General features: G+C 44.5%; 2 protein-coding genes and 2 long non-coding RNA genes across 7 annotated transcripts in view; 2 read left to right on the top strand and 2 right to left on the bottom strand.

Annotated features, from left to right (window-relative positions):
* The window catches only part of LOC127480496 (uncharacterized), a 115,994-nt gene that overhangs the window by 49,210 nt on the left and 43,804 nt on the right, over positions 1–22,980 (top strand). The window lies entirely within an intron of this gene.
* On the bottom strand, positions 1,330–10,004 carry TSHB (thyroid stimulating hormone subunit beta). Of its 3 annotated transcripts, XM_051808688.1 has the most exons (4): positions 8,665–10,004; positions 7,361–7,444; positions 2,347–2,509; positions 1,330–1,657 (listed from the first exon to the last, which is right to left on the bottom strand). In XM_051808688.1, the coding sequence occupies exons 2-4, from the start codon at positions 7,405–7,407 to the stop codon at positions 1,415–1,417; spliced, it is 453 nt and encodes a 150-aa protein (XP_051664648.1). In that variant the 5' UTR covers positions 7,408–7,444; positions 8,665–10,004; the 3' UTR covers positions 1,330–1,414. The 3 variants fall into 3 exon arrangements, with proteins under 3 accessions (XP_051664648.1, XP_051664649.1, XP_051664650.1); XM_051808689.1 differs by having other exon boundaries at positions 7,361–10,004; XM_051808690.1 differs by lacking the exons at positions 7,361–7,444; positions 8,665–10,004 and adding an exon at positions 4,315–4,690.
* Positions 10,195–22,067, top strand: LOC127480499 (uncharacterized). The gene is made up of 4 exons (XR_007907926.1): positions 10,195–10,304; positions 11,204–11,386; positions 18,154–18,219; positions 20,472–22,067. It is a non-coding gene; the product is annotated as an uncharacterized LOC127480499 (long non-coding RNA).
* LOC127480446 (bile acid receptor-like) lies at positions 10,969–22,208 on the bottom strand. The gene is made up of 10 exons (XM_051808625.1): positions 22,063–22,208; positions 17,582–17,706; positions 16,079–16,441; positions 15,080–15,220; positions 14,346–14,485; positions 14,152–14,256; positions 13,955–14,054; positions 12,754–12,882; positions 12,135–12,254; positions 10,969–11,099 (listed from the first exon to the last, which is right to left on the bottom strand). The coding sequence occupies exons 2-10, from the start codon at positions 17,670–17,672 to the stop codon at positions 10,969–10,971; spliced, it is 1,320 nt and encodes a 439-aa protein (XP_051664585.1). The 5' UTR covers positions 17,673–17,706; positions 22,063–22,208.

Here is a 22,980-nt window from a genome sequence, read left to right as displayed (position 1 = left end):
TTTTTTTCGGTTCGCGCTGCGAAGTCCGCGGCAGAATTACCTCTACGGCTTCTTGCTTTGAGAGAGAAAACAGACTCGCTCTGTGGCTGGAATTAGCTTTCGCTTCCCTACGATGTGTTCCGAAGTGGCGTTTTATCGGCTTTGTGTCTTGAACTTGAAACGACTTCCTAATAAAAATAACCTGGAACGAGCGGCTCCCGGAGAGAACTCGGTGCGCGCGGTCGGAGCCCCCGCGGCACCCCCCGCCTCACCCGCGGCACCCGGGGCGGGCGGGACGCCGGGCCGGGGATCGGGATCGGGGTCGGGGTCGGGGTCGGGGTAGGGGTAAGGATGGGGATGGGGATGGGGATGGGGATGGGGATCGGGACCGGGATAGGGCCCAGCGGGATTCGAACCGGCGGCACCGCCGGGACTCCCCTCAGTGTCCCGCGGGCCGCGAAGGCCCCGCCCACCGCGGGCAGTGCTCGCTCCCCATTGGCTGCGCGCGCTGGGGGCGGGGCCGTGTCCCGGAGCCCTGCGATGGTTCGGGTGGGAAGCGAGGTTTGGGATCGTCCAGTGCCACCCCTGCCACGGGCAGGGACACCTTCCACTAGCCCAGGGTGCTCCAAGCCCCGTCCTATCCAGCTTTTAACACTTCCAGGGATGGGGCAGCCACAGCTTCTCTGGGCAACCCGTGCCAGGGCCTCACCACCCTCACAGGGAAGGATTTCTTCCCAGTATCCTAAACCCGTTTTCTTTCAGTGTGTAGCCAGGTTTTTCAAACAGTGTATTTCAGCAGGAAAGGGAGGGTTATGCCACTAGTGCAGAGACATGGAGAGCATTCCCAATAACCACGGCTGGAAAACAGCAGGGAGGATACAGATCTACAATGTGGATAAACAAACTGTATGTGCTTAGTCCCAGCTGACAACACTGAAGATACAGTCCACAAAAAAAAAATAATATTACAGAGATAGAAAAAGACCATTGCTAATTTGAATGCTAATTTGAAGGCTGCAAGTATATGTCAAAATCTGATTAAAATGTTCAATACCACGAGTATGTGTTGCCCTTTTTTAACTCCAAAACATATCAAGTGAAAGATATGAACTCCAAAATACATCAACATCAAACTCCGAAATATGTCAATATATCAAATCTCTGAGCATCTCTTCATAAAATACCCGGGATTTACAAGCAGAGGTTTATACATCCACAAAGTCATTTCTTCTTCTTCCCCAGAGCAAGTTTGGGTGGGTTATAAACACAAACCTGCAGCCAGTTACAGAATATGCAGTGAATTAATACAGGCAATGATACCCTTTCAGAATGAATCTTTGCACACACCACTTTGCAAACCTAACATGAAACACGCTTTTATTTCTGTTTGGTGGTGAGCAGAGCAGCACATCTCACCCACACTCCTCTGGAAGCTTTACATGGTACAGAGCTTCTGTGGCTTAGTGCAGTAGTTGGTCCTGCCCCTCTCCCTGACACAGTCACTGTAGTCAGTGTTGCACTTCCCACACTTGCAGCTCAGAGCCACGGGGTAGGAGTAGTAGGGGACGGTGTGGTGAGGGCAGCCCGGGATCAGCGCTGTCTGGTACAACATCTCTTTGTACGTGCACACGTTCTGGGACAGAGCACTCTTGAGCAGCAGCTTCTTGCCATTGCTGTCCTACAAAGAAAAGAGAAATGTGTTGTTTCGCTGAAGCATTTGCGTGTCAGAAACTTCCTGGGGAGTGCAGAGACCAAACCTCTTGTGCTTAGCCCGGCTCTGGCATTACTCTGTTCAGAGCTGTGGTTTTGAAGCTGCTTGTGGCTGGGGATCTCTCCACACATTGATGCATTCACCTTGTTCTTGTGGTTTAATTAATCCACTGGGCTCAGAGTGCTCCCAGTGCTTTGGGATCTGTGCTGGCTCCCTGCTGGAAGGGAACTTTAGGTGCTGTGTTGAGCAGTGAAGCTCAAGCACAATGTGTGGTGTGGCTACTGGAGAGCTGTTCCCACAGCCAGCTGGGATAGCAGCAGTGGGAGGAGAAGCAGCCTCAGTTATTTACATTAATTAAGAGTGACCAAATATAATCTGCTCCTTACTTCTTCCATCCTGCCCCCACAAAGTGCCTCCAGAGGCTCTGCAGTGGCAGCAGCAGCCAGGTCTCTGCTGTGCCACTGGTGTTACCAACTCCGTAGTCCCGGAGGCTTCGCATTCCTCATCCTTACCTTTGCAAAAACCTAACTTGGGAACGTGATGGTGGCGAAGTTTTCAGAATTAGATCATTTACACTCTGTTTTCTGCGAGAACAGGCCCTTGGGCTGCAGTGGTGTTACAGAAATACCTGCCTAAAGCAGAGCAAGGCCCCGTACCCGAGTCAGGCAGAATCCGGCGCAGATGGTGGTGTTGATGGCCAGGCAATAGGCACATTCCCGTTTTTCCACGTGGATTGTGTACTCAGAAGGAGCACAGAGTGAGGCTGTTTGTCCGAAAGTCAGGCCAAAGAGGAGAGACACCACAAAGAAAGGCCTCATGCTAGGTGGGGAAGAACAAACAAACGAACAAACAAACAAAGCAAACTCCGAGTAAAATGGGATGTACCTTCCAGCCCTTTCCTTGGCATTCAACTGGAACAGTCAGGACAGTCACAGATTAGGAGTAATATTAATTTTTTTAGTTACAGCCTGACAACTTCTTTCCAATCTCAGACCTTTAATTGAAGTAGTACCGACTGCTAAACAGAAAACAAGGGTAAACAGGCCATTAAAAACAGCACAAATGCAATTTTCCCTCACTAAAGTATAATACATGGAACTTCTCACTAATGAGTGATAAAATGTTGACAAAGAAAAAATAACAGGAGCTGAAGGATTTGAAAATGTGACATGCTAGAGAATATGAGCTCTAGAATTAACCCAAAATATTAAAATAATCTCACTCGTTTAGAAACAATTTCCTAAGAAGACCATCATTTAAAATGTTCAAGAGAGAAAGAGACACAACTGTGCATATCAGGCATAAAACTGGATTTTTCAATTTCCAGTTGGCTTAGAGGAGTGATGAAACGGGAACACTGCCAAGAATTAAAAAACAGATTCAAGCAAATTACAATAAAGAACATCAGCAAAGAGTTCAACTCCACCAATCCCTCTCTGTCTGTCTCCTGTGCTGACCTCATTTCTCAGACCTGCTGGGGGATCCCGAGAACAAAGCCTTGATTAGCTCCAAGACAATTCCAGGAACTACTCTAGAGCCTCTAAATGACAAAATTTAAATGACAGTGTCTACCAACATCTGGCCATCACCTTCTAGTCTCTTCAAGCTGCCAGTTTCCCATAGGAAAGCCATTCATTTCAGAGCCTGGTTTACCCTGTAGCTGCCACAGTGAAAGTCTGGAAAGACCAACCTCTTGTCAGTGGAATTCTTCCCTATTACAGGAACCTGACTCTGCCTTGAGCTGGGAGAGGCAGTGACCCAGTACAAGCTCTGTGTGTGCTTTATACTCTCCAGGCTAATTCCAGGCTGATCTTACTGTTTATATAATTGCATCTGAATTACTGCTTTCTTATCACAAAGTCATCTATTGAAAATTCATACTGAACCACAAAGCAAATGTGATAGGAACAAACGTGTCCATAATATCCTAACCTGGAAACTGGAGCTGGAAATCTAATTATTTTAACAGTCATTCTCTCCTCAGGCTTTTAAACTAACCACTGCTTAAAAAAATTAGTTTAATCACTGCATAGGACAGCAACATCATGGCAGGAAGGCTGGCATGGAAATGGACTCCTCCTGAATCTCAGATGATGGATTTTGCACCTGTGTTTTGCTAAAGTTTAATGAGGTCTGGTTCACTCTGTTTGCTGGTTACCAGGCAGGCACAGCTGGGAGATGATGGCACAGGTTGCCCAGAGAAGCTGTGGCTGCCCCATCCCTGGAAATGTCCAAGGCCAGGTTGGACAGGGCTTGGAGCAACCAGGGGTAGTGGAAGGTGTCCCTGCCCGTGGCAGGAAGTGGGATGAGATGAGCCTTAAAGTCCCTTCCAGCCCAGACCATTCTGGGATGTGCTGTGTCCATGCAGTGCCCATAAAATAACAAATCTGCAATCAAAGCAGTTGCTCTGCAGTGCTTGGGTCCAGCCTGATTTCCCTGCTCAAGCAAAACACACTGAGAACTTCACTGGTCTTGAACCTACTGAGCAAATATTGAAGCAACAAGCAATTAAATCCTAATTGATACATTAAAAACGTTTACAAAACCACGCCTCACAGCACAATGAGAAACAAAATATTGCACCAACACCAAAGAGATGTCCCCAGAGAGGGGAAAACACTCACATTTAGGGCTTGGTGTATCACCTGGGAGGAGCAAGAGCAGGATGGATTCAACAAAGCTGCTGTTCTCCGTCAGCCTCTCCCCATGCTCCCTGTCTGCCGTTCTGGGAACACTCACCCCTCCAGGTAATCACCCAACTGCTGTTTGGAATTTGATCTGAGGGATGTCTTATGCAAGTCAGCCACATTCCTGATTGATGTGGCCATAAGAAATAGGAAAAACGTGAGTCTGGGCTGGTAAACGTGGTCACTTTGGGCTGCTGGGGCAGTGATCCAGTCCATCCCAGCTGGTGTTTAGCCAGTTCCTGAGCAATATTGTCTCCTTTCTCTATGGTTTCAGACTGCTGCACACAGCTCTGTGTCCTGGGCTAATTTTCCAAGGATTTTTTGGGATAATATAATAGAGTTCTTGCTCTATTAACACTACCCAAATGCTTTTTCTTTCATAGAATCTTTAACTCTGGGTTCATTTCTACTGGATAATTTCTCAGGAATTAAATATAACTCTTTCTGGCTTAGGGACATGAGCAGAGTATTAATTGTACTCTCAGAAACATCTGTCCATCTCACTTAGCAACAGGAGACTTACTTTGTTACTACTCCAGCACGTTATTTAGCTCTGTGTTTTCCTCACATATTTTAGATACAAACACTCAGGCTCTTTGAGTATATACATACATAACCCAAACAAAGATTATATATATATATATATATATATATATATATATATATGTATGTATGTATGTATATGTGTATATATATATATGTATATGTATATACACACTACATGTGTATGTGTATGGGTTTGGTTGTTTGAAGCTTTAATCACAGAAAAGAGTGTTTGTTCTTGGGAAATCTAGAGAGCATTTCAACAGAGACAAAGAATCCGAAAGGAAAAGGAAGCATTTCATAAAATTAAATCCCAGAGAGGACAAAAAGTGCTCAAAGTAAGAATTAAAAAGTAGCATTCTTAAAGCCAGGGTATCACATGTGACCCTTGCATGCACAGCTGATTCTCTCCTCTGAAGAGTTCACAGCTTTAGGCAGTTGGAGCTGGATTTGTGTACCCTGGACCTGACAGGGAGACCCCCACACCTGGGTTTGAAGTGTCTCAACACACCCAACAAGAAGAGAGGCAGAGAACAGGTCAGAGTGTGAAGACATATATTCTTTGCTTCCTCAAAGTGCTAGTTTCTCAGATTTGAGAAAAATAGGTGTAAGGAGGGGAGGATTGAGATTAGGGTAAAAAGGGTTTAAGAATTTGCTTTAACAAGGTTTAGGGAAATGTCTGCAAACATCAGCAGCAAATCAGAACAGTGCTTGAAAGTCTACCATAGTGAAGATGAAAAAGAGAGTGCAACAATAAAAACTATAGCAAGAAAAAAGAGGAAAACCAACAACAATCACTGCTGGAAGTGAGAAAATGTAGAAAACTTGCACAGGAAGCTGGAGAGTAGGAAATCAACTTCTGCCAGGCCAGAGGCCAACAGTAAAGTCAAGGGACATTAGGAGATGAAGACAAGCTGTTGATGCAGAGTAAATGCAAAAGCTTCAGAAAGTACTTGTGCATTTGAAAACATAGTGGCTGAACAACCAACTCAAAGACTTGTAACAAAGATTATGAAATAAATCATATAAGGAATAAGTATTTTAAACTCAACATGATTAGCTGCCTAATGCTGATTTCAACAGGTCTGGAATACTGAGGAAATATCAAAACATTTTTAAAAAGTGCTAATATTACAGCAATGTTTAAGGAGAGAGTGTTGACCCAGGTAACTCTCCACCAGCCAGGTAAAATAACAGAAAGCTGATACAGGATTTGAGCAATAAAGAATTAAGGGATGAAAACATATTTAATGACCGTCAAGATGATGTTACATAAAATAGGTCATGCCACACAAACCCAATTTCGTTCTTTGCAGTGATTACAAATTTGGCTGTTAAGGCAATTACAGAGATGCAATGCCCTTGGTTCCATCTGTCCAGAGCCCCCCTGTCAGGAAGGTTTAGAGGTGTCAGGCAGAGCCCAGGCAGAGCCCAGGCAGATGCTGAATGTTGGGAATTATCAGGCCCTGGAGCAGTGTAATCCCAGCAGTGCCTTTATTCCCTGCAATGTTTTTACCCAGACTCTGAACCCACCTCAGTGCACTACAGAAACACATGACCAAAAGAGTGAAAATTCATTTATCTGGAAGGGCAATAAATTAGTCTGAGTGGACCTTGGGACTACTGTGAGTGCTGCTCCTCACACTCAGCTCAGCTCCAGGCTCATGTGGGCACAGAATCTCCTGGCACTGCCTCTTCCTTGCTGGCACCATGTTATCCTGCCCATCTGTCAGAGAGGCACAGGAGAGCACCAGGGTGACATTCACACACCTTCAGTGATCTACACAAACTATTCAGCTGTCAAAAACCCTCCTGGATCATCCTGGCTGTGACCATGGAGCTCATCCACCTCTCTGAACACTTGATGGGAGTGAGATTCCACAACCTACAGGGAGCAGCAAGACAAAAGACTGGCAGGACAAGCAAATCCAGTGTCACAACCTGTGACTGCCAAGGCTTCTTCCACACAGTTTCCCAAAATCCAGCATTACAAGTCTGATGCTTATGGATCCGTTTCTTCCGTTGCCCTCCTGCTGACCTGCAGATAGTCACTGATAGAAATTTTTGATGTGTTTTTATAGCCATCAGCTTTGCAGCCCTGTTCTGGAACAGCCAGTCACGCTGTTAATTATTTATCTTTAACCTTTCTCTTTGCTAAATCAATCCATTCACTGACATCAGGGGTTTTACGCTTTCATTAAGTGAAAGATGGTGTGTTGATGTTCTACAGGAAGTGTTTCAAGTGATACCTGTAAATGGAATTTAGTAATTATAAAAATCCTGGGTTCATTCCCCAGGAGTCTCTGTAATGGGCTACAGAAATTCAGTGCATACCAGAAGCTCAGATGTGACAGCAATTCAATGGGATTCCCTGTCACTGACCAATGCCTAAGATAAAAGTAGGAACAAGGAGAAGTAACCACACATTATTCCTACTCACTCTGCCCCTGGTAGTAGCACAACACCATGAAAACTTCGTGGTCTCATGACAGCAGGGTCACTCTTGTTTCCACGACATATAGAACTGTGGGTGGTAAAACAAAAACATGTCCAAACTTGCACACAACTGAGAATTGGAAGTTCTGATGATGGAAACCAGACAAAACCAATCAGATTTCTGAAATATGAGTATTCTGGTAGAGGAATTATTTCCAACCCCGTCCTGCTGCAGCCCTCCACTGATAAAAGGAAATACAATCCTGATACACTGCCATAGAAACAAGTGTTTTTGCCAGATTTTGCATTTGAACAGCCCGTGGCTGCTGAATTTTCAAAGCTAATCTGGCTGTTTCAAGTCTCTGTAACAGCCTAAAACACAGCTCCCATCTCTGAAATGTATAGATTCCCAGACGACTGCTCTTCTCTTTCTTTCCTAGGATTAGCTGCAGCATTTCCTATCAACCACAGATTAAAACAGCAAATCTCTTTGTTGCATATCATATGCCAGCAATCTCCATTTATGGTCTGAAAATACTCCCTAATCCTATTTGCTGTTTGGCTGGGACCATAGAGCTGCTTGGATTCGGTTTCATTTCTTTGGAAAGTGCTGGATCTTTGTTAGCCTGAGATACACAATCGCTATGCTGAGGGCAAAATTAAAACAAAAAAACCCAACCAACCAACAAACCACCCCCACCAAAGGCAAGCCAGAAGCCTTCTGCAGTATTATCAGTGAGGAATGATGATACCAAGCCAGGATCATAAGAATGCTGAAGGTAAAAGTCTGCCCCAGGTGTGACAGCCCAAGGCCACTCCCAGATTCCAACTAAAAATTAAAATGGCTGTAAGGAAGGGATAGGGAAGGCTGTTTCTCCTCAGGAACATTTCCCCTCCAAGATACTCCTGGTTAGAAGCAAGGCAAACCAAATTAAATACTTTGATAATTCAGGGGCAAAAAAAGGTTGTAGGAATAACACTGTTATCTGTGCTTTGTCACTCCTGGGTGAGTCCTAATTCCTTCAGATTTGTTCTTCTTATTTTCCACATTCTATTTTGCACCTTCTGTTCTTGAAGCTTTATACAACACAGATTTGTAAACACCACCAGGAAATGACTCTCAGTAGTGTCGAGGGACAGCTACATGTCCCTGGAAGTGCCTGCAAGTACTTACCCTGTCCTGGAGCTTCAAATTCTGATTACATTCTTCCTGCTTAAGTAAGATAAAAAAATGTGAGCTTTCTCAAGTTGTCAAAATATTAAAAAAAAATAAAGAATGTGCAAGGTAATTGTTTGTTTTAGTCTTACCTGAATCAGTGAATTCACCACAGTTTGGGCTACCTAGTGGCAAAATAAAATCACCATCTGGGAATTTGTTAAACCCCTGCACAAATTACTTTATGGTAGATTGGTATAGAAGGATTATAAAATCCAGAAGGAAAAAAAAAAGTACAGCTAATGTGAAAATAGCATTTTTTATTAACAAATCAACTGCTTAAAATTTTCAAAGCCCAAGGTATTGGCAATGGTTTTGGAACTCTCTTATTTGCTTCTTACTTCACAGTGGGTTATCAAACTCTTGAGTTTTTGTGGTTTGCTTTATAGTGACCAAAGTGGAAGCTTTTGATGCCAAGAACTCATCAGCTGTTGTCTCTTTGTGCACAGGTGCATGGTAAAGGACTCAGAAAGCAAAATTACTTCTTTAAAGTCCAGCTGTTGATTTTTTTTTTCTTTACTCCCATGGGTAGTTCTAAACTACATCCGATTATGTTTCAGCATGAAAATGTCATTTCACAAGGTTTTTAAGTCACGACAGCTCATCTTGTAAATAGTGTAACTCATCTCCTGCCAGAACATCACATATGAATCCAAACATGTTTCACAAGGAGCCTCGAAGTTAAAAAAATAACTTGTTGAATTCCCATAACTCGGTGTGATGACAGAATATTTTCACAGCACATTTGATCTGGTGAGAGAGCAGGACATCGACGCCAGTGTGGGCAGCCAAGTGGGACACTGCTCGCTGTGCTGAATTACATCCAGCGTGGACCTGTCACTGGTGATGTACAGTCACAACACAGAGCAGATGCTCAGGAAGACGATTCCCTTCAGTTTTGATGGAGAATAACAGCAGAAATCTTTGAAGTTAAAACGGAAGGTGTTCCCCCCAGCACCAATCTTAGCAGAGTGCAGTGAAATGAGCTCAGAGCAGGGGCTTTCTCGCCAACGGAGAATCCCAGAATGGTTTGGGTTGGAAGGGACCTTGAAGATCATCCAATTCCTGCCATGGGCAGGGACACCTTCCACCATCCCAGGTTGCTCCGAGCCCCGTCCAGCCTGTCCTTGGACACTCCCAGGGATAGGACACCGTGTGTGGTTGGTTCGGGGCTCTGTCCCCGTGTCCCACTGGACAGGCCCCCTCGCCCCCCCCTCCTCCAGAGCAGCCCCGCCATTCACCTGACACATCCCCGGGGGAGCCGAGGGCTCGCCTGGGGCTCGACCGCGGGCACCTGCTGGGCGCTCAGGGCAATTTAAACAAGTTTTGCACCCCCACGGAGCCGCAGTCCGGCACCGGGAGCGCCGCGGGCCCCTGAGGGCGGGCGGGCAGGGCGGGCAGGGCGGGCAGCGGCGCGCGCGGGCCCCCCCAGGGCAGCGCGGCCCCCCCACACCCCCCGCGGGTGTTGGCGCCGCCTAGTGGAGGTCCCAGAGGTCGCGCAGGGGCGCGGCCAGGCGCGGGTCCCGCGCGCGCAGCGCCCCCGCGTGGGCGTGGCGGAGCGAGCGCAGCTCCGTGAGGCGCCCCAGGAGCCGCGCGAAGCGCTGCGGGTCCCCCGGGTGCTGCAGCTTCGAGTGCTTGTACAGGATCCACAGCAGCGGCTCCTGCAGCTCCTCCACGTGGCGCTTGTCCCTCAGGAGCGGGCGGTCTGCGGGAGAGCGGCGGGGAGAGCGCGGTGAGAGGGAGGGGGCGAGGCGGTGTCGCCACCCCTGAGGGGGCAAATGGCGGCTCCCCTGAGGGGGCAATGACAGCTCCTCTGAGGGGGCAAGTGACACATCCCATGAGGGGGCAATGACAGCTCCCCTGAGAGGGCAATGACAGCTCCCCTGAGGGGGCAGGTGACACATCCCCTGAGGGGGCAATGACAGCTCCTCTGAGAGGGGGCAATGACAACTCCCCTGAGAGGGCAATGACAGCTCCCCTGAGGGGGCAAGTGGCGGCTCCCCTGAGAGGGCAATGACAGCTCCTCTGAGGGGGCAAGTGACACATCCCATGAGGGGGCAATGACAGCTCCCCTGAGGGGGCAAGTGGCACCTCTCCTGAGGGGGCAATGACAGCTCCCCTGAGGGGGCAAGTGGTGGCTCCCCTGAGGGGAAAGTGACAGTTCCCTCGGGATAAGTGACAGCTCCTCTGAGGGGGGAGTGGCACCTCCCATGGCGGAGCAATGACACCTCCCCTGAGGGGGCAAGTGACAGTTTTCCCCGGGTAAGTGGCAGGTCCCCTGAGGGGTCCAGTGGCGGCTCCCATGAGGGGAAGGTGACAGTTTCCCCCGGGATAAGTGACAGCTTCTCTGAGGGGGAAGTGGCAGCTCCCCTGAGGGGGCAGGTGACAGCTTGTTGTCACCTTCCCAGCCTACCTGAAAAGAACACAGTGGTTGCTACGAGCAGGGCGTACTCGATCTCGGTGACTTTGAGTTCCCCCATGCTTCTGTAGAAGTAGAACAGGGCGGTGATGAACTCCTCCGTTAAGCCTGAAGGATGGGAAAAAAAACCCCAAACAAACAAATAAAATAAAAATATTTAAATAATTTTTTTAAATAAAAACCAAAACAAAGTAATCATGATATTATTTCAGTGCAGAAACAGTTGCGGATCATCTTTGCCTGAAGCATGGGAGATGATACCCCCCTGGATCCACCTGGATCGCTCTGTCCAGTGCTGGGCTCCCCAGGACAAGGGACATGGAGCTCCTGGAGCAGGTCCAGCAGAGAATGTGAAGGTGATGAGGAGGCTGGAGCATCTCTCATTTATTTTCATGGTAAATTCTGGATTTGATGATCTTAGAGGTCTTTTCTGACCTAAATTATTCCATGACTTTAAAAAAGGCTGAAGGGAGCTGGGGCTGTTCAGCCTCAAGATGAGGTGGCTGAGAGGGGACCTCATCCCTGCCTGTCAGTGTGTGCAGGGAGGGGTCAGAGGGTGGACCAGGCTCTGCTCAGGGATGCCCAGCAATGGAATAAGAGGCAATGGGCAGAAACTAATGCCCAGGAAGTTCCACCTGAACATGGGGAAGGAACTCCATCACTGTGTGGGAACAGATTGTCCATAAAGGTTGTGGAGTCTCCCTCACTGTGGATATCCCAGAACTGTCTGGACACAACCCTGTGCCATGTGCTCTGGGATGACCCTGCTTGAGCAGGGAGGTGGGACCAGATGACCCATTGTTGCACCCTCCAACCTGAGCCATCCTGTGATTCAGTGAATCTTTTAAGGGAAATAGTTAACAAACTTCAGGAAAACAGTGTTCATTTCTAATCCAGTAACAGAAGTTGGGTTAAGGCTGTACTGTGGAGCTTTGGATTTATACATAGCTCAAGGCTTTATCCTAGGAGATAGTCAAACATGAACACCACCTCTTCCTATGAGGATTTAATGCCTGTGTGTGTGATCAGAGCAGCTCAAGGAAGAGGGAGCCCAGGGGCCACAGGGACAGTGTTGCTCAGTGTGATTAAGAAGAGGGCCAGCAAAGCAAAAGATTCCCAGTATTTAGATTCTACTTCCCTTACCTGTGGTAGTAGTGGAAGTTGGACTCTCTTCGTTGTGAGACATTTCCATGGAATAAATGTTGTTTTTATCAAGGCTTTGAACGTGACAACACGTCCCATGATCAGAAAGTCTTGCATGACCTGGAACAAGACAGATGACAGTCTCCAGCCAAGCTTAAACTGACTTTAAATATTTGTCTGTATCTGCTTTGAAGGTATATAGCTGAAAATGTGGGAATTTTTCCCAGATCCATGTAGGTATAAAAAAAAATGCTCATTTGCATCATTGTTGGTCAAAGTCTCTTGTGTTAAACTTGACACAATATATAATTAGTCATTAACATAGCTAATATTAGCCATCCACCCCACAATTTATGCAAACACTCAAAAATGTTGCTTTTTGTTTAGAACTGGGAGGAAACCAGAAATCTATTTATTTAGTTATTAAAAAAAAATAAATTGTGTGCCTTGAATAAAAAGCCTTTAGAAGGCATGTTGTCATTAATGATACTATTCTAAGTACCACTCTGCTTAGGTAGGTAATTATTTGAGATTAAGTGAATTAAAACAAATGGAAGGTTTTTTTTAAATGGCAGAACCTCCTACTGGTGTGAGTAGAAAGCTCCTTAGTCAAACTTACTCTCACTTGTTGATGGTTGGCACTGGCTCATTCTCTGGTTGTATATTTGGGCTGAGAGCAGGAACATTGCCTCAACTGTTGACCCTTTCAGCAGTGCAATCTGGTCCTCACTGGCTAAACTTTCAAATCCTGCAGAGAAAGGGACATGATCAGAATCAAAGAAGGCTGGGGCTGCCTTTAAGCCCCTAACACGAGGTGATAAAATGATTTTTTTAGTAATAAATGCCTTTACTGGAAAGGAGGAGCCTTAGTTAAGTGATGTATGTACCAAGGACTGTTGTGATCTTTCTTGCTTGTTTGCAGGTTAGACAATTAAAAGGAAAAAAAAAAGGAGGGGGTAGTTTTAGTGTCCAGTTTTAGAAGATTCACTGGAAGATACAAGTGAAAATTTTGGGACTAAGCAAGACTTTATAAAAAATTTCTTCCTTATTTCTGGCATATATCACATGGCCAAGTACCTGATAAAATTGCTACATTGCTTAGTGTATATTCCCCTTATTCATTGATATATTATTATCTTCTTAAAATTTGTGTTCATCCTTTGACAAGCTCATTATCTGCACTTGTCATTCAAGAGCAAAGGACCTTCAGAAATTTCTTCTTGATCCTGCTCAAAGCAGGAAATGTAACACCAAGAGAACAAAGAGCTCACCCATTCCTTCAGCTCTTTCTGCAGTGGTGCTAAATTGCATCAAACACCTGCTTTAGACATGGTGATTGACTTTTGTCAGGAAGTTTTACAAAGAAAAAATTATCCCCCTCCCTGTCAAATGTCATTTGGCCAAATTTACACTGAAATGCAGTGGATTTAATTGCACGTTCCCTTGTGCCTTATTGAAGGAAAACATGAATTGGAGCACCTGGTCAGTCCCTTCTGTGCTTTTTCCTTTGAAGGAACATTTGTTTTTTATTTTGATGATTATGATATAGTGCAAAACTCAACTGGATTTCAGAGAATGTGTAATTCACTCAAGATGGTGCTTCTAGAAAATGTCTCTACTCCATGTCAGAAATGGAAAAGAAACCCAATCATAGCAAAGTTTTGAAGTGAAAGCTTCTTTATTTGTCCTCACGACAAATAAATGCTAAGCTGGAAATAAAAAATAATCAGTTGAAGGCATTTTTTCTTAAAGCCTGTATTTTTCTGGGATTCATGCCATCAGTATGGTTTCTGCAATATTTCCCAGAGGAGGGAACTTACCTGGAAGTCTCTTTGTGAAGTCCACCAGCACCTGGACGTGGACAACAGCTGTCTCAGAGAGCCGCAGGAAACTCTCCTCAGCACTTGCAGTTTCTTGCAGCTGCATGAAAGAGTGTTTGGACATGGGATATAACCAAGGCACAGTGCTGGGGACAGCAGTAACCCACCAGTGCAGGCTGAGTGTGCTGGATACCTACAAACTTCTTGGCTTCCTCGAGGGGAATTGTGTATTTTTGGTGTGCTGCTACAATGTGGTCGAGAAGCTGGTGTTCCCCTGGAGTGAGTTCCATCTTCTCTGGGATCTGTTAAAAAAATAAACCGATCAGGTGACAATGACTTGGGGTAAAAATAAATGATAAAAAGAGGTATTTTAAATAGAAGAATATCCCACTTTTCCAGATCTTGTTGTAGATGATACATGCTTACTATTCAGTCCCTCATCTTCCAGCTTTATGTTGCAAAGGAAACTGCTCTTCTGCTTGAAATTCTTCCTGAGTCGCTTTGACTTACACTGGACTTCAGTCAGCAAACCTGCAGGGCATGGAAGTGGGCATCAATATGTGTATTTTGAATTAATTGCAATTTGAAATCATCTTTTTTTTAGAGATGACTCGAGTCTTGCAGCACAGGAGCCATCACCTGTAAGGAACTACACACTAGAGGATATGGCAATGTGTGGTTTGTCAGGTGAGTTCATGTTCAGTACCCACCAAAGGCCTCAAGGTTTCCAGTCTCCTCCTTTCCTGTGACTCTGTGACATAGAGGCATCAGAATTTTTCATCAAAGACCATCATGCCATTTTTATTTAATTTTTTCCCCAAACACTAAAGCACCTCTGATCTGCTCACTGCTGTCCTGACAGGGCTCAGGATATTTAGCTTCTCTTCTCAGTACTTCCTTTTTTTGTCTTGTAATGTCTTTGAACAGGAGTCCTCTTAGCCTAGGGAGATACTTCCCAAGCATTGCTTGTTCCTGCACATGAAGATGCTACAGGTGCTGCAGACTCCAAAGATAATTTTCCTACAGCCAAATGATAGCATTTAGCTCTAATGAGAAGGGATTTCCTTTGGAAAAGGCTTTATCCAGGTTGCTCAGTGAAGTAGGCAGCATGGAAGGAGCACTTACATTCTGCCAGCATTCCCACAGCTTTGCACTTCTTCAGGCGACACTCCTGGCACTTCCTCCTCATGTACATGTCCATCTCACAGTGCCCCCCGTTCTTGCACCGGTACACCGCGTTCTTGGTTATGCTGCGGCGGAAGAACCCTGCACACAAGGGTCAGGTCATGGCTCCAGCAGCCCGAGGAGCTTCACCTCACAGTAATTTAAGGAATTAAAAGTGTCTTTCAGGTTTGGTTGGTTGGGGGTTTTAAATGGAAACGTTACGTTGATTTTAAATTTACTTTTTAACAACATGGTTATGTCTGGTTCTTTCTGACTGATATTAAATGCTGTTTTCCATACATGGAGTCATAGAATCACAGAATATCCTGAGTTGAAAGGAACACACAAAGATCAAGTCCAACTCCTGTTCCTGCACCCCAAAAATCTCACCCTGTGCATGGGAGCATTGTCCAAACACTCCTTGAGCTCTGGCAGCCTTGAGGCCCTGGGGAGCCTGTTCAGTGCCCAACCACCCTCTGGGGGAAGAACCTTTTCCTGAGATCCAACCTAAACCTCCCTGACACAGCTCCAGCTGTTCCCTCAGGTCCTGTCACTGCTCACAGAGAGCAGAGATTGGAGCTGCCCCTCTGCCTCCCCTTCAATATAACAAGTTGAATATAATTAGTAAGTCATTACTACTTGCTTTTAGTTAATTTTAATAATAAGTAATAACACTCAAGAAAATCTATAATAAATGGTCATGTGAAAATCAGTACCTGCTTAAACAGAGACTATTCTATTGAGTCATCTGTGCAAAAATGAGATTCTTGAGGTGCTCATATTAAATACAGACTGAAAAAAATGCTGTAAAAATGTGAATCTGGGAGTAAGTGTGTTAGATAAGGGGCTCCTTAGGTAAATTAAACCCCTCTGTAGAAACAGCTTAAACCCCAAGGAAACCTGTTTGCCCAGATCACAGGTGTGGGACGCTGCGGGGCCAGCCCTGGCTCGGGTGCTCACCTTTGCAGCCCTCGCAGGTCAGGGCGTTGTAGTGGTACCCGGAGGCCTTGTCCCCACACACCACACACAGCTCCTCCTGCCCCCTCAGCCTCACCGGGTGGGGCAGCCTCGGCCTCTTTAACCCCTGGTACCCCCCGTCATCCACGGGGGGAGCCACCAAGGGGGGTTTGCTCAGCTCGCAGCTGCTGCCCACGCAGGGCCCGTCGCTGTAGGGAGGGTCCAGGCCGTATGTGCCATATGGGGACAGAGGGGGCTGGCACTGCAGTGCCGGGGCGGGAACTGGCACTGCGGAGTACTGGCAGTAAGGGGCGCTCTGGAAATCCGGGTCTGGCAGCTGGTAGTTGATGTGCTCCGGTAAAACGTCTGAAAACAGGGGAAACCGAAAGTGAGATAAAAGCCTGGAGAATATCTCAACATCAGCTATTCCAAAGTTTTAAAAAAATTCATGGATTTAATATCATAAATATTAGAGGAATACATTTTCAGACGGGCAGACTGACACACTGTTTTTAAATGTGCTACCTGTAGTGTTCTTAAGTAAAATCTTAAGTGTGGTAAAAATGGCTCAGTAATGGTTTGGACAATGTCATGTGGATGCTACTGGATTATTGTTGGCACATAACTGAATATCACTTGCCAACTGATGATACAGCTGCTTTTAGGTCTTACATTTGAAGGTTGTTTGTTGTCCACATTACAGTCAAGTATCTTCCCTAAGTGAATTTTTTAATAAGTGAAATTTTAGTTATCAATACATATCTCAGGCATCATTTTGAAAATGTTGCACAAGAGTCTGAGAAAGATGATCTAGAAATTATAGAGTGGTAAAAAGTACTGTGACAGGAGCCTTAAAGTTGAAGTCAACAGAATAAAAAGCAGATCTTGTTTTATTTAGTATTTCCCCACATATAAGTCTTTATAGTTATGAGATTTCATTTTAGTAAAATGTAGGTACAGAATTGTAAAGAGAGTTTCTTCCTACCCTTCTGTCTGTTGAGTTTTAATTTTATCCAGCCCCCCCTAAATACACACAACTGTGCCAAAGCAAGCCTGTGCAACATGAATCATGTTTCCTTCTTCCTTTGGGATTGTTCAAATCTCTGAAAAACCAAACTGGAAACCATTTTCAAGGCAATTCAGAGTTCTTTTTCTTTATAATGGGCATCAGGTCCCGCCTTTACTCTTCCAGAATCCAATCAGTTATTGCAATTATAGTTACATAACATATAGAATATGCATTATCTATTTATAATTATCTGGAGTACTGTAATAAAAGCTGTGTCTGCTCCATGCAAGTCAAAGGGAGACAGCACCAGGAATGTTTATATGGAATGATCAGTTGGAATAATCACAGTATTTCAATACTTTCAGTGTAGGCTTGGCAGTCAGATGTGTAGCTTCTAAGAGCTTTAAAGATAAACTAAAACAGAGAAAAAAAATGGGAATTGCCACAGATGTTCATTGTACTGTATTTTCAGGATGTAAAGCTGTTGCTTTTCTCACCGTAGTACTGGATGGGCTCGGGCAGACAGTACCCGTCGGGGACGGTGACAAAGGTGTTGGCCATGCTCTGCTCCCAGCTGCACTGCTTCATTCACCCTGCGGGGGGGAGGCTTTTAAACGGCAACCTGGAGAAATGGGAGAGCAGGAGAAACAGCCCGTGAGAAAGAACTGCTGGGTAGGTTCAGGCAGGGAGCTAAACCCAGAAAACTCCACAGTATGGGAGAGTTTGCAGATCATAAGAAAATCAGAGGTACAAAGTCATGTAATACCTTCAGTGAGGCTACAAAATGACTGTCCTCACAGTACAGGTTCAGGATAGAGTCCATTCCTAAATCTCCAAGTTATAGTAGAACTGTTTTGCTCTGAATTTTACATAAAACCATGGTGGGGAAATCAGATTAATCCCTGGTAAATTCTCTAGTTCTAGGAAGATTAAAAGGAGTTTCACCGGGTAGAAAAAACTTGCTTTGGGCATGAGCTGGGGCATTTGCACTGGTGTGGATGTGGTGGGTGTCCTGTTTGTGCACAAAGATGGGCTTTTAGTGAATTTGTTTCTTTCAGTCTTTATGCAGATCTGAAGCAAGTAAATATAGGAAAATAGCATGGAAAGGCCAGCATGGAATCTCTCTTCTCCCCATGTAAGTAGTTGTTTATGCAGGAAAAGTCGGCTCTGCCTTGCTTAAGCACTGCCTGATTTACATTTAAGAGCCTGTATTCCTTTAAGAGTGCAAAGCATCCTGTGAAAACAAAATAAATTAATATCCTATAGGATTTATTTCCTCGAGGGAGCTTCCCACTGTCCCTTGAACACTAAGGGAGCTTGGGCTCCTGGCTGGATGCACTGACATTCACAATAAAAAGTGTACTGAGAGCTCACAGTGACACACTGAGAACAGCTGCTGTGCTCTGACTTCAAAACTTACCTTATTTTTCAGTAATTTGAATTATAAATTCAAATTGAGAAAGAAGTTGTGAGAAAGGGTGCTCTAAAAATTCTTACAAGAGTTATAGAAAAAAAAATGTAATGTCTCTATGGACACTAGCAGGAGCTGGGTTTGGGTTTACATTCACAGAGCAAACCTCTGGTATTGCTGAGCTATTGAGAGGTAATGGAGCAGCCATTAGAGGAGTAAGTAGGAAATGTTTTCCTTGCCCCCTTGTCCCTCTGCATGTGGAATGTGGTCACTGGTTAAACAAATGTTAAGTCTGTGCCCGTTGACTAAGGGCAATTTGCCCATCAACCACTCACAGGCTTTGCCTGAGCAGACAGAAAGGACAGAAAAGATGAAAAAGGCGTGGAAGTATTTGGAAAATACCGCAAAGCAAAAGCCTCCCCTGCAACAGCATTCTCTGTCTGTGCCTCTTGCAGCATTTACAGCAATTTGGGTTTAAAGGTCTTCCTGGAAAGACTCACATGGTGGGGTTTGGGTAATACCTGTACCTTGCTGTGACTGAGAAAATGAATGTATCATTCCAGGGAACCTGAAGTCCTGCCTGGAAAGACACACATCCCTTCCCCCAAACTGGCCGTGTCTTTGGGGCTGAACACTTTCGCTTTGTGTTGTCAGCAGAAGGTGAAAGGATGCGGTGAGGCTGGAATGTTGGGGTTTTTTGTTATCTCTGCTAGTAAATATTTGTTTCAGAGCAGAATGACTCACTGAATCGTGAGGTCCTTATCAGTTAGATCAATTTGGCCAGGGCAAAGTCTACATTTTTTCCCAAAAATGTGTATTTGCCAAAGAAATGCGTTTCTGAATTCCTGTAGTTTCTTAAAATGAAATAGAAAAGGAATAGAAGCGAAAATAAAATCACACTGATCCAGTGGGATAAAAACAGTATATTGGGAGTATGAAGTACATATTGCCAAATGTAAAGTGGTCAGTTGATTAAACGTTCTAAATCTTGGAAGCAAATTTTCCTTAGGGAAAGTTTCCTCAAATCAGGTGCTGTGTGAGAAAGGATTTAGCCCTTCTTAACAGATTTTTATGACTAATAACAGTGATTGGTTGGAACCACAAAATTCCCAGCTCAGAATGAGACTTTGTAAACTGAAATTAAGAGAATGTTCTAATTAATTGATTATTAATTTTAAATCCAGTGCTTATTTGGGAATGCTATACTGTCTTGAAATGAGATTTATGCATGACCATGAAGTGTTTAATTTTCTGACATTTGACAGTTTAGGGTTGACAAGCTTGTTCTCCTGATATAACAAAGCACTGGGCTTTTTAAAAAAACAAAACTAGAAAGAACAGAGTAAGATATATAAGGAAGGAACTTCGTTTCCCAGGACAGGAAAGTTTGGATTGTTTATAAGAATGACTGTGATCGTTGTGTGTTCCAACCTTTGCTCACCCCTGGTATGTGAGTGAGGCAGCAGCAGGGAAGCCTCCTCCAAACTGAGATCCATTATATGCTGCTCTCCCCGGAGCTCAGTAGCCACCCCAAATCCCTCACACCTCCTGGGAGTGAGCCATGACCTAAGGGACACTTCCTGAGCCCACACAGATGCTCATTAACCCTTTGCCAGTCTGGCAAGGGAATTCTGCATGTGCCCAATGCATGTGGAGTCCCTGGCAGAACGTACCAGACATGCCCAGTGGTAATTTTCAAAACACAATAACTTGGATAAAGCTGAAACAAGGTTGGAGTAACAGGTTTGGGTGTTTGGGGCAGTTACAGTTGTACCATTCCCAAACCAAAATGTTTTGTGCCCATTTTTCTCTTTTCTGTGTATTCACAATATAACCAGATGTTTGCACGTGAGTGCTTTAAAAGGAAGCAAAAATTTAAGTATATTCCCAGAGATGGCACATAAAGGTCTTCAGCCTAAAAAGTGGAAATAGCTGAAAACAAAAGAAGATGACTTTTTTAATCCCTTGTTTCGTAGAACCCCAACACAGATAGGATGGGACTCTTCAGTCCTCAGTCACACAGACTGGCCTGAAAGAAAATGTCATCTGTGTAAAGGCACACACTGTTCTTTGATTTTCTCTCTTCTGCTGGGAATTTTCATGTGTGAAATCCTGACCAGGTGGGCAATGGTGTTTTTTTAGAACAGGTGACCTACACTTGGGGTTGTTTAAGCACGTTTGAAAATGTTGCACTGTTAGAGGCTTAGTTTTGCCAGTGGTCAAAAATGTTCAATATAACCCAGAATGTGTGTCAATTCAAGGGGTTGGTTATCCATTTTATACAAAAATTCAGCCAGGTTCAGTTCTTAGTCCCAGCTGAAAAACTTGTCCATTTATAAAAGATGGAAACCATGAAGGAAAAAAAAGCCATTGATTGATAAAAGCGAAGCAGAACCATAAATAGAATGTACACATTCAGACTAGAATCTGTACTGTACATCTATTTACTGCTATTTATGGTGAAAGATGTGGTTTTCATCATTTTTATTGCTACAAAATCCCATATCATAAAGTAACATATCATCAACTCCTCAAATTTATTAAGATGCAAAACATCCTTCACATAGCAGAGGCACAGGGAGCCCTTGCAGGGCTCTGTGCTGACAGTACTTCAGCTGCTTTCATAAATATTTTGACAATGGAGTCGTGGAGAAATTTCTTGTTTACCAGGAATTTTAGGAGCTCAAGCTAAAGGTCTTCACCAACTGTTTGAACACACCTTGGGGCACGTTAATGGTCACGTAGTGGAACTCGAGAGCACGTTTCGGGCTCGCTGTTAATCGCTGCACTTTGCTTGCTGCTGGAAGCAAAGCTTATTTTTTGCATTATTTGTGAAAATTTCAACCAAAAACTGAATAAAATGTTAGCTCAGTACAATCAGTGGCAACTGTGTGTGATGCCAGGTGATATGTTCCATTTCACTCAAGCAATTTAGTAATCACCTGATTAATTAAAGGATTATTTCGCAGGGGAAGCTGTAGGATCACTTGATTGTCCCTATGTGCAGATTATATGCATTATTAAGGTTTTATCTCTTCCTCCCAGTTTTAATGTGCCAAGAAGCTCCCCAAAGCCACCCTTTGAAGAAATCCCACTCTTCTTCTCCTTAAATGTGTTCCCTCTTGGTCATACAATAATCATAATAAGAATTGGCTTATTTCACTAACGGATTGTGTTGCAATTAGCTTGAAATCTTCCTTTGAAATTGTTACCCTCATGAATAATTATTTCAAAGGTATAATTTTTATACACTGTAAAATAAGAGGTTGTTTGAAACTCACAGATTTCCAGGCACTTTTGGGAAGGGAAACAAATAATTTAATTTAAAAGTCGTTTTTCTTCCCTCTCTATGTCAAATGAAGTACTGTTGGAACAAACCCTTGGCAGTAGGATACCAAATTTAAAAGCTCATGTTTTCTGTTTTTGTTTAAAAAGAAAGGGAAAAAAAAAGGGAAAAAGAAGGAAAAAAGCCCAATGCCCGAAATATTTTCACATGGCAAATTGATGTGTGGCTGGAGCAGCAATTCATAATCCCAGAGCATGCAGAGAAGGAAATTAAATACTCACTGTAATTCCAGGGAGCTCCTCTCTTCCAGAGAGTCCGTGGGGCTGCAGCGCTGATCCCAGCTCTGATCCCAGCCCTGATCCCAGCTCTGATCCAGCTGGAGCAATCCAGGCCTTTCCCTATTTATCAGTTTGTGTGCACACAGCAGGCTCCAGACACTCCGCAGAGCAATCCTACGGCTCCGAGACACGAACTTCCCACACAGCCCTGGCTGGGGTCGGAGCGGGGGCAGCTGCGAGCCCACATAAATCAAATAAGAACTGGGTCATCAGGGACAGAGGCCATGGGGACCCTCACGTCACAGCTTCCCAGAGCACTCCCTGCCCCACCACCAAATATTCTGCTTTCTTGCTGGAATTTCAAATTCTCCCTTTTTGGTGGCTTCTCATCGACACATCAGAGTGTGGATGGAAAATGTTCACCTCCCAGGCAGAGCAAGCACTGCAATGGTATATTTGGAGATTTCTGCATGACATGATAATTTCATTTGGAAACACTGGATCAGGGCAGGATTGCCAAACACCAAACTTGTCCTCCCTGTTCTGATCCTGACATCCCAGGCACACACAAGGCTCCCCTGTACATTAACAATATCAGTGAATTTACGTTCATGTTGCTGCTAATTTTGCAAATTTCCATTCTTAAATGCCCAAGTATTTCCATTATTAATAATTTCTAATAACTTAATATTACTGTTTGATGTTTTCATCACTTCCTAGGTAGAAGATGTGACATTTTGGATAGGGAATCTCCTGCTGTTCCATGTGCTCCCTAACATGCTGCCCAGCAGGTTGCAATTCTCCATTTACCTCAGGAAAAACTGGTTCTGTCCTATACTTCATGGAATTAGGTGGCAAAAGGATAAAATAATTTCCTGTTGGATATCTTACAGCAAAGTCACTCAGAATAGTCTTTAGGGA

Source organism: Manacus candei, unplaced genomic scaffold, assembly GCF_025592945.1.
Source record: "Manacus candei isolate 608988 ecotype Guabito, Panama unplaced genomic scaffold, ASM2559294v1 h1tg000073l, whole genome shotgun sequence".
Classification (NCBI taxonomy): Eukaryota; Metazoa; Chordata; class Aves; order Passeriformes; family Pipridae; genus Manacus; species Manacus candei.
Note: the sequence above shows the minus strand (reverse complement) of the source record. Positions and strands in the feature narration are given on the sequence as shown.

What these genes read in the sequence shown, in the direction of transcription:
- TSHB (XM_051808689.1), bottom strand. Translation starts at nt 7,407, where the DNA reads ATGAGACCACGAAGTTTTCATGGTGTTGTGCTACTACCAGGGGCAGA. An exon ending in GTGCTACTACCAGGGGCAGA is followed by an intron (nt 2,510 to 7,360) that starts GTGAGTAGGAAT and finishes TTCCCCACCTAG; the next exon opens with CATGAGGCCTTTCTTTGTGG. An exon ending in CCGGATTCTGCCTGACTCGG is followed by an intron (nt 1,658 to 2,346) that starts GTACGGGGCCTT and finishes TTTTCTTTGTAG; the next exon opens with GACAGCAATGGCAAGAAGCT.
- LOC127480446 (XM_051808625.1), bottom strand. Translation starts at nt 17,672, where the DNA reads ATGAAGCAGTGCAGCTGGGAGCAGAGCATGGCCAACACCTTTGTCACC. An exon ending in CTTCACAAAGAGACTTCCAG is followed by an intron (nt 12,883 to 13,954) that starts GTAAGTTCCCTC and finishes CTTTCTCTGCAG; the next exon opens with GATTTGAAAGTTTAGCCAGT. An exon ending in CCAACCATCAACAAGTGAGA is followed by an intron (nt 12,255 to 12,753) that starts GTAAGTTTGACT and finishes GTCTTGTTCCAG; the next exon opens with GTCATGCAAGACTTTCTGAT.